At 42.2% G+C, this 10969-nt stretch overlaps 1 protein-coding gene across 1 annotated transcript; it reads left to right on the top strand.

Moving 5' to 3' along the window:
* The first annotated feature begins 8707 nt into the window (after positions 1 to 8707).
* Positions 8708 to 10734, top strand: LOC122473070 (cationic amino acid transporter 3-like). Its single transcript, XM_043563179.1, is given in 2 exon segments — positions 8708 to 10046; positions 10049 to 10734. Coding segments are annotated over 2 exon segments (1761 nt in total). The 5' UTR covers positions 8708 to 8890; the 3' UTR covers positions 10654 to 10734.
* Positions 10735 to 10969: the final 235 nt, after the last annotated feature.

Below are 10969 nucleotides of genomic sequence, written 5' to 3'. Positions count from 1 at the left end.
TCCCCGCCAAGCTGTGCTCTGTCCTCTGGGGCTCAACAACTCTCCCTCCCGTTGTCCTCCAGCCCTCCCATTCTCTGAGCAGAGCTGTTAGCTTATAACCTTCCAGATGTCAAGTCTCACCTGCTGTCAGAACACACTCTGTCCAGCCCCTCCGCTTTTGCAAGCCAGACTCGGTGGCTCTGCTTGGTCGGTTGGCCGCCCCTCCGCCCCGGCTCCCTCCCGCCAGTCTGTGGAGCATGCACCGCCTCTCTGCCCCTCCTACCTGCTTCTGTGGGCCTCTCGTCTGCGCTTGGCTCCTGAGACTCTGTTATTCTTGTCTTCTGGCGGTTTTCTGGGTTATTTAGGCAGGTGTAGGTGGAATCTAAGTGATCAGCAGGACACGCGGTGAGCCCAGCATCCTCCTACGCCACCATCTTCCTCCCCTCTAGTCTTTATGAAACTTCTAGAAAAGCATTTGTTATCCAAACTATCCTTGAGGCTATTCAGGAGGAGCCACGAGGCTTATTGGCAGGAGTATTAACACCCAACCACATAAACCAGGGGAACTTAATGCCTTGGAAAAATGTTTTGAAAATGAAAGGTCCATCAGGAGGGCAGTACCCTTCTTAGAGACAGAGGAGTGAACACAATGACCTCCAGGAAAAAGGTGAGTGGATAGTGCTTGATGGGAAAGCCAGACAGGCTAAAATTTTCTGGGTGAAATGTTGGATTTGACTGGAGTTCTTCTTGTGGACGTGGGATGAAACTTTTGTTTTAGAGTTTGGAAGGAGCTCAGAGGCTGACAGAAACGTAGTGAGGAGGAGGGCAGGAAGGCAGAGCCAGCATTATTATGGAATTCATACAAACTGGCTTAATGTTCCCTGGCCCCTCTCTGTTTTTCCTTAAGCACATTCCCTGAGCATGCACTTCCTTTGGAAGACATTATTTCCTAATAAAAGTGAGATTCATAGGCCCAAGATCCTTATTAGGAAATGACTTCAGGAAATGCATTTGAAATAGATGATGGTACCTGTTCTAGTCTCATGTTTACACTTCTGTTTGCCCCTTTGTAACTTTCAATCAATCAATAAGCAAACAAATAAATATTCTAGGAATCTGAAGGTATAGAGGTCAAATGCATCTACGTATTCACTTTTTCTGTCCTAAATGCCTTCTTGGTTGTTTCCTACAGTTATTAGGAGATCTTAATCCTGGGTAGTGGGAGTTTAAGATGGGAATGTGGAATTCAGAAGGCATATGGATGTTAGCCCTGCCTTCTGGAAAGTGAGACTCTAAAGAAATTTAAGTGACATACCCAGGACATCAGCAGACAGGGAGAATGTTTCAAATGAGCATAAGGATATTCTGTTAAGTTCTAGAGATGTGGATCAGTCAAGATGGCTTAGGAAAGCCTTCCTAGACATGGGAGGAAACTTTGTAGGATAGGGTTGAAAAGAGGTAGAGGGTCAAGACTGGGAAAAAAGGAGTGAGGAGGGCATCTATGGCAGGGTAACTTACCCAGGCCAAAGACTCATCCTAGGAAAGGTAAGTCAGGATGTGAGGAGCTGAGTTAGGAAGGAGGTGATGGGCCAGAGGGTAGGGGGGATTAGGGTGGATTCTGACAGCTGAGTCAGAGGGCCTGGAGTGAATATAAACTATTGGATTGATCACAGATTATTACAGGGAGAAAGGGTATTTCTGAACATGGCCTTAGAGAATGATGTTTCTCTGTGTTTTTATAAGCTGGATTTGTGATAGTCTCTCTCAGAATTCCTAATCATGGGTTTGATTTCCCTTCTATAAGTTTGGTTGTTCATTTGTTTGTTCTTCCTACTTATGTTGGTGTCATAAAATGTGATTATTTAATTCCTAGAGGTTTTGTTCTTTGGGTTGCTTCTCTGATATCTTCATACTTTGTAGCCACTTTCACTCATCTTCAGTACAAGTGTGAAGAACACAAGGATCACCCAGAACAACTCTGTTGAGGGAAACAGAAATTATCAAAATCATTACCCATTTCAGATGGCCGTCCTCTGGGATTCCTGCTCAGGGTCCATGGATGGACTTCAGAAGAAAGTGGGACATTTTTTTAAAATGTTTATTTATTTATTTTTGAGAGAGAGAGACAGACAGAGAGAGAACAGGGAAGGGACAGAGAGAGAGAGAGGGAGGGGACAGAGAGAGAGGGGGAGGAGACAGAGAATCGAAGCAGGCTCCAGGCTCTGAGATGTCAGCACAGAGTCTGACGTGGGGCTCAAACTCACAAACCATGAGATCATGACCTGAGCCAAAGTTGGACACTTAACCAACTGAGCCACCCAGGCAGCCCTAGGACTTTTTTTTTGAGGTGACTAACCTCAGAGGGGTCTGTGACTCAACAAATGTGAGGCATAACTGTTGTGTTTTTGTTGGGAGGTAGGTGGCTGGAGATGGTTCCTCAGAGGGAACGTGGTACAAGCATCCTTAGTGCCCAGTAAGGAGTCTCCAGAGACAGTTGAAGGAGCTGAAGGAGAAAGAGGAGTTGGTAAAAGGGAAATGGATTCAGAGGGAACTGGTGAGAGGGGCTTCCCATCTTCCCTTGTTCTCCACCCTCTTTCTAGTGGGTATTCCTTTTCTGTGTTTTCCATGTCCTGATGATTACAGATTCCAGTTCTCCTTCAATTTAAATTTATTGATTGCCTGTTGTTTATCAGTCCCTGAACCAGGTCCTCTCATAACATCATCTCATGAAATTCCTTTGTTGAATCTGAAGTGCACAGAGTGGAGTCAATCCCTTCCCTAGTGATGGACTATTAACACCATAGCTTCATGTCAGGCCCCTTTACAATGCATTTTACTTTCCCCATTCATCCTGATCTCTATTCTCATTTCTCCTCCTTATGGAAAGGGGGACTTTCTTTAGTGTATTTAATAAATACTCTTCCAATCCATGATTTATACATTTAGTTAGATACATTCATCCAGTCAACAACTACACAGTGCTATGTGTCAGGCACAGCTATACAGCCAAGAGAATACAGCCAAGAGAAAAAAATTCTCCTTTCATGCAGCTTACAAATCATGAACAAATAAGTAAATTAAAAATATATTACCTTAAATAGTGATAAGTACTAGGGGAATAAAGGGGCAGGGGATAGGGGCGCCTGGATGGCTCAGTGGGTTAAGCGTCCAATTTCAGCTCCAGCTCAGGTCATGATCTCACAGTTCGTGAGTTCAAGCCATACATCGGGCTCTGTGCTGACAGCTCAGAGCCTGAAGCCTGCTTCAAATTCTGTGTCTCCCTCTCTCTCTACCCCTCCCTTTGCCCCCCTCTCAAAAATAAATAAATAATTTACATTTTATTTTTATTTTTTTAATTTTATTATTTTTTTAAATTAGAATATAGTGCAACAATGATTTCAGGAGTAGATTCCTTAGTGCCCCTTACCCACTTAGCCCATCCCCCCTCCCAAACCCCTCCAGTAACCCCCAGTTTGTTCTCCATATTTATGAGTCTCTTCTGTTTTGTCCCCCTCCCTGTTTTTATATTATTTTTATTTCCCTTCCCTTATGTTCATCTGTTTTGTCTCTTAAAGTCCTCATATGAGTGAAGTCATATGATTTTTGCCTTTCTCTGACTGACTAATATCACTTAGCATATACCCTCCAGTTCCATCCATGTAGTTGCAAAGGGCAAGATTTCATTCTTTTTGATTACTGAGTAATACTCCACTGTATATATATGTACCACATCTTCTTTATCCATTCATCCATTGATGGACATTTGGGCTCTTTCCATACTTTGGCTATTGTTGATAGTGCTGTTATAAACATGGGGGTGCATGTGTCCCTTCCAAATAGCACACCTGTATCCCATGGATAAATGCCTAGTAGTGCAATTGCTGGGTCGTAGGGTAGTTCTATTTTTAGTTTTTCTGAGGAACCTCCATACTGTTTTCCAGAGTGGATGCACCAGCTTGCATTGCCACCAACAATGCAAAAGAGATCCTCTTTCTCCACATCTTCGCCAACATCTGTTGTTGCCTGAGTTGTTCATGTTAGCCATTCTGACAGGTGTGAGGTGGTATCTCATTGTGGTTTTTATTTGTATTTCCCTGATGATGAGTGATGTTGAGCATTTTTTCATGTGTCGGTTGGTCATCTGGATGTCTTCTTTGGAGAAGTGTCTATTCATGTATTTTGCCCATTTCTTTACTGGGTTATTTGTTTTTGGATGTTGAGTTTGGTCAGTTCTTTATAGATTTGGGATACTAACCCTTTATCTGATATTTCATTTGCAAATATCTTCTTCCATTCTGTCCATTGCTTTTTAGCTTTGCTGATTGTTTCCTTTGCTGTGCAGAAGCTTTTTATTTTGATGAGGTCCCAGTAGTTCATTTTTGTTTTTGTTTCCCTTGCTTCTGGAGACATGTTTTAAAAAAGGCAGGGGGAGAGGTCTGTTTTGTATGGTTAGAAGCAGATTATAGTTTTATATGGGGTGATTAGCAAGATGTGTTACACATGTGTTATTTCACCAAATGCAGTGAAGGGAGCAACCATGTAGATATCTGCGCTACAAGTAGTATGGCTATAGGGAACAGAAAGTATAAAGGCCCTGAGATAGGATCTTGCCTGGTATGTTAGGAGGCCAGAATGGTTAGGAAGCTAGTGGCTAGAGACCAATGAGTGGGAAGAGAGAGAAACAGAAGGACTTTGTAGTACATTGGAAATGCAGACTTTGGCTGCTACTCTGAATTGAAATGGAAACTGGTGGAAGAGTGTGAGAAGAGGAATGTCATGACATTTTAAACAGATATATGTGTATCCTTGACAAATATAGTGTTTTTTGGCTGTTTTTTAAATGTACATAAATGACATTGTGCTATACAACTCTTCCCGCTTATATTTTCCTACTTAATGTTTCTAGGATCTACCCAAGTTGGTATCTATAAATCTACTTTGTTATTTGTGACTGCTGTGTAGTATTTCATTGTGTACATACACACATTTTATGTGTATATCCCTCCAGTAACAGACACTGGCATAGCTTCCAGTTGCCTGCTATCACAAACATTCCTGTGATAAACATGCTCATAGGGCCTCTTTATGGACTAAGGAGAGAGTCCTTGGGGTGTTTACCTCAGGGATTGTGGGGTGGGAGTGTGTGCATTCTTAACCCCACTAAGACTGTGCTTCAGGATGGTGACCCCAGTTACCTACTTCTACTAGCATTGCATGATAGTTTGTATCTTCTCATGAAATTATGTTGATCCAGTAAGGGAAGTGAAGTAAGGTTCCTTATGGATGAGGAAACTGAGGCTTAGAGAGATTCAGCCAATTACCCTAGTTTTTGTAACCAAGTGGAAGAGCCAGGGCTCAAAGCCAAAGTTTTTGATACAATTTCCAGATATAAGATGAGTCATCCATAGGCAAAGATATTCTTCTTCTTCTTCTTCTTCTTCTTCTTATTATTATTATTATTATTATTATATTTAAGCCTTGTATTTTTCAATGTCTGGTCTAACTCAGTAAGCTTAGGAGTCCCAAGTAATTAGCACCAACATGTATGAGGGTGTTTAATTAGACTCCTTAGAGTTTCAAGGTAAAATATATGGAACAAAACTGATTTCATTTTCTCATGCAGACTATCTAACAGGCTCAAGTTTTAGTGGATGATTTTGAGGCTACAAAATTGTAAGGAGTAATTGATTTGCAAAGTTTGGGAACGTTGGGTCAGATTTCAATACTAAATATTAGATAGATTACATTAACTACATATTGTTTACTAGGAACTGAGCTAAGTACTTTACATGCATCATTTCACTTACTTCTTACAACAACCCTATAAAGTATTTTCTTTTACTCCCATTCGACTGTAGTGGAAACTAAATTTTGAGACATGAACTAATTTGTCCAGAGTTACCAGGTATGAAGCTGAGTTGCAATTTGAACCTGAAGAGTCTACCTGGAGAGCCTTACTCCTAACTAAACTGTGCCGCCTTCCTGTTAAGGAAGCTTTTACAATGTCTTTACATTGAAATTGTAGATAATTTCTTGTCCGTTCAGGTGGCTTAGAGCAGTCATGGGAAGTACAGGGCTAGTTGGACAAGAATCTCCAGAGGGAGTAGATATGAAGTCTGAAAATGTCCCCAGGTCTCTTCATTATGTCTCCCTCTGTCCCCTAAGTAAGATCCTCTGCCTTAGGACATCCCACCTAGATTATAGGGCCTGAGAATGACGCCTTTACAAATGTAAGGATTATCTAATTGGCATGGGTGGTTGGTTGCCTATAATTCTAATAGTGTTAAAACAAGAATCCTGATAGTGTTAAAACATGTGTCCTCAAAGGCAAACAATTCTTTATCACCTTGTGTGGCTTATACCTGTCATGAATGATGTGTGGTCAAAGTGTTATCATAGCTGGCTTTCCCCCCACACTTTTCATTTTGCTTGCCTTCCACAAAGAAAGTAATTCCATTTGTATCTTTACCTGAACCAGGTTTATAAAGGTTGCTTGGCTACAAAGCATGTATCTCAAGTCAATATATAGGAATTCTGGCTAATGTTTCTGATTTCTCTTATCATTTTGTGCACTTGTTCAACAAATACTTATTGAACAGTCTCATGGAGGACACAGGCAGTTGATGGAATTCTGATACATTAGGATAAATGGCACATGGGGTAATCTGGGTGCTATGAGAGCACACAGGAAGGGCAGCATAAGGGTCAGGGGAAGTTCCTGGTGAAGTCCCCTCTCCCTCTGAGCTAGGGACTGAAAAACACATGGGGGGGGTAGCTAAGTGATGGGACAAGAGGGCATTAGAGGCAAGGGAGCAGAGTGAGTATAGAATTTCACAGCTGGAGCAGGAACTGGGCAGGGGGTAAAGCTGGAGGAATCAGCACAGGTCAGATGATGAAAGAAGGAAGGACTAGGAAGGAAGAGCAGTGGGAATCACTGAAGGGTTTGAAGCCTGGGTGTGGGTGGAGAGACATGTCAGTCATATTCATAATGTAGAAAGACTCAAATTCTTAACCCTCCTTATCTACTGACCCTCCTTATCTATTTCACATGCTTGTTAGTGGAACTGGTGAGTGGCAAATAAGGAGTCTAGATGGATTTGTAGACAGAAGGTCTGACTCATAACCCAACCTATAGAGTAACCTATAGAGAATATTTTTGGTAACATATAGAGAAGACTTTTCAATTTTGACTTGATCTTTCTGTCTTTACAAACCTCTCATAACATTACAAAATTCTCTCAAAACCAGAGCCTGAGTTGGAGGAGAGTGGGGGCTTTATGGCTTTGTTTTCTCTGTTCTCCACTACTCATTTCTGGGGAATTTCTGTGAATTGTTCATCCAAAATCTTTCTCCCCTTAAGGGGGGGGGGGACCGTTTGAATAGCAGCAGGGAGTAGAGGAAAAGAAGAAGCACTTGCAGGGTTTATTCATATATATATATATATATATATATATATACACACACATATACATATATATACATATATATATACATGTGTGTGTATATATATATATATATATATATATACACACACATGTATATATGTATATATGTATATATATATACACGTATATATGTATATATGTGTGTATATATATATATATATATATATATAGGCATATTCAGAGAGTGGTTTGGGTGAGTTAAAAATAACTCCTTGTGAAAAATTAATAGGGAGTTACAAGTGAGTGTTTTAATAAAGCTCACAGAGCAGAACAGATTCTCCAAGCCATTGGGAGCTGACATCAGAGAGGGCTCAGGGTGTTTACAGAGCATCTTGGGGCCAGAGAGGAGACTGTCTGCATAAGTCAGCTCTCCTTCTCTCCTGGAACCTAGGGAGGGAGGAGACAGAAGTAATTGTTTTCATTGTGAGCTACTGAGCGAGGTGACTTAATTTTGTTTCTCCCTACCCATCATACTCTCTTGACTGTAGATATAACTGTAGTTAATTTTTGTCTCATTGTTTTGGGTTAGGATTATTGAATATCACAATTCACAAAACAGCTTTTCTGGCTCTGCTCCCTTCTTAGAAATGGACCCTCAGTTGGCTGCTGTATTCGTTTCTCCACTGTCTCTTCACCAGACAACCTGTTCATCTGGTTCTTGCAGGGAGTTATGAAGCCCCACCCTTTTCTTCTTCTCCTTCCTCTTTTCAAAGTGCCTCTGTGAGCCTATATGGCTAATGTGAAGGGTTGAACTGTACATTCTTTGCCATTAGTGCAGCTTAATGGATGATGCCGAATGATGAGAAAGAGGACCAAAGTGACACCTAAACCTGGCTAGCTGATTTGGGGGTTAAGAGTTTTAAGAGTGGAGGACCAACATTAGTATTTTAAACTCAGATTATTATTTTAAAAATGGTTCTGTAATACAATGAGGCCCTTATTCTGTGAATTAATGTGCATAACTCATGCCCAAGCACCGTGCAAACATCTGGTGCATGAATTATTGCATAATACATTCATGCTCTGCTGCATTTTACAGCTTGATTAGTACATGAAGCTACATGACTTAGATGAACCCAAATGGGAATATATCATCCAGTGTGTAAAAAAGGAGAATGTTGGAGATATTTGTTACTTTTTGTGGGGGGAAAGTAGGGTTTTTTTTTTTTATGATGTCTTTTGGTGTCAGTTTCTGGGCTGCAACAGATGACATGGGACTTCTGAATTTGGGTTGGTTGGTAGAACACCATTGTCTAGTAAATATTTATTGTTTACTTAGGCTTTATGGAGGGACAGCATAAAGCAGATGAAATACAAAGCAGCAGATTTGAAATCTGAGCAACAGAACTCAGAAGCCCCAACCCAGCTCAACTTAACTCAGCTTCATCAAACTGAATCCCAGACTCCAGGCTTCCTGTGCTTGCTACAGCTCTCTGCTCCTAGAACCCTCTTCAATTCCAGCTACAATGCTGTGTCAGGCATTTCGCAGATTTGGTCAAAAACTGGTTCACAGACTTCCTAAGGAGCAACAGAGACCTGAGACCGACACTGCCATAAGCCTGAGCACTCTGGATTTAGTGGTACTGAGTGTAGACCACATATTGGGCGCAGGTATGTATGTCCTGGCTGGTGAGGTGGCCAGCAATCAAGCAGGACCATCTTTTGTGATCTGCATTTTGGTGGCCGGCCTATCTTCTGTATTGGCTGGGCTGTGCTATGCAGAGATTAGTTCTCAGGTTCCCCATTCTGGCTCTGCATATCTTTACAGTTTTATCACTATAGGTGAAATCTGGGCTTTCATCACTGCCTGGAACCTCATCTTCTCCTATGTTGCTGATACAGCCATGGTGGCCCTGACATGGAACTTAGCTTTTGATTACCTGCGTGAGAACAGGATCTCTCAGACCCTGCATGAGAACATTGCACCACACGTTTCCCGTGTCCTTACAGAATATCTAGATTTCTTTGTTGTGGGCCTTGTGTTATTCCTCATGGAATTGCCGACTCTGAGGATTAATCACTTTCTCCTGGTTAGCAGAGCAGTCACAATGGTGAAACTTTTGATTCTTAGCTTTATCATCATCACTGGCTTCATTAAAGGGGACCTGCACAACTGGAGGCTCACAGAAGAGGACTACATAAAGGCTGGACTCAATGACACCTCAAGCTTGGGCCCCCTGGGCTATGGAGGATTTGTGCCTTTTGGGTTCGAAGGGATTCTCCGTGGAGCAGCTACCTGTTTCTATGCATTTATTGGTTTTGACAATATTGTTACCAGAGCTGAGGAAGCCCAGAATCCCCAGCGTTCCATCCCCATGAGCATTGTGGTTTCACTGCTCATCTGCTTTTTCGTGTACTTTAGTGTCTCTGCAGCACTTACACTTATGTTGCCTTACTACAAACTTCAACCTGGGAACACCTTGCCTGAAGCATTTCTCCATATTGGCTGGGCCCCTGGCTACTACGTTGTTACCTTTGGATTTTTCTGTAGTCTTTCTGCACGCATCTTGGGCTTTATGTTACCCATTAAGCAGTTGATATACAAGATGGCAACAGATGGTCTCCTGTTCCCTGTCCTTGCCTGGATCCATGCTGGCACATACACCCCCATCATGGCCACTGTTTCTTTGGAATTATTGCAGCCGTCATGATATTCTTCTTTAAACTCACAGATCTCTTGGACCTCAGGTCAATTGGGTCCCTGATATCTCATTCTCTGGTTGCTCTTTGTGTTCTCATCCTCAGGTATCAACCTGAGGTGAAGAATGGGGCAAATGAAGCAGAGATGCAGGAGGAGAATGGACCTTCACTAGAGAGGCTGACTCTACAGCGACTACTTTTTCCAGGCAATTCCACCCCCACTCCACTCTCTGGCTGGGTTGTCCGTGTTTGTTCATTACTGCTTGTTCTGCCGCTCACTCTTCTTTGCCTGGTGCTGGCCCAGTGGCCAGTTCTACTTTCTGGAAACCCAGTGTGGATTTCACTGGTTGTGGTGCTCCTGGTGTTCATCACTGGGCTCACTGGGGTCATCTGGAGACAGCCACAGAGCTCCAGTCGCCTTCACTTTAAGGTCCCTGCTGTGCCTTTCCTCCCGCTACTGAGCATCTTTGCGAATGTTTGCCTTCTGATGCAGCTGACAGCTGACACCTGGGCCCCTGTTGGTATCTGGATGCTGATTGGGTTTGCTGTCTACTTTGCTTATGGGATCCAGCACAGCCTAGTTGCTTAATTCCACTTAAATTTGGGCCATGATTTTATATACTGCAATTTTGCTGAATTCACGTATCAGTTCTAACAGGGTTTTTTTTGTTTTTTTTTTTTTTTTTGGTGGAGTCTTTTGGATTTTCCATGTAGAGTATCATGTCATCTGCAATGAGTAAGTGTTTGACTACTTTGCCAGTTCATATGCCTTTTATTTCTTCTTGTTATCTGATTGCTGAGGCTAGGACTTCCAGTACTATGTTTAACAACAGTAGTGAGAGTGGACCTCCCTGTCATGTTCCTGACTCTAGGGGGAAAGCTCTCAGTTTTTCCCTACTGAGGAT

This window comes from Prionailurus bengalensis, chromosome B4, assembly GCF_016509475.1.
Source record: "Prionailurus bengalensis isolate Pbe53 chromosome B4, Fcat_Pben_1.1_paternal_pri, whole genome shotgun sequence".
NCBI classification, from domain to species: Eukaryota; Metazoa; Chordata; class Mammalia; order Carnivora; family Felidae; genus Prionailurus; species Prionailurus bengalensis.
The sequence above is the reverse complement of the archived record's forward strand: the minus strand, read 5'-3'. Positions and strand labels throughout refer to the sequence as shown.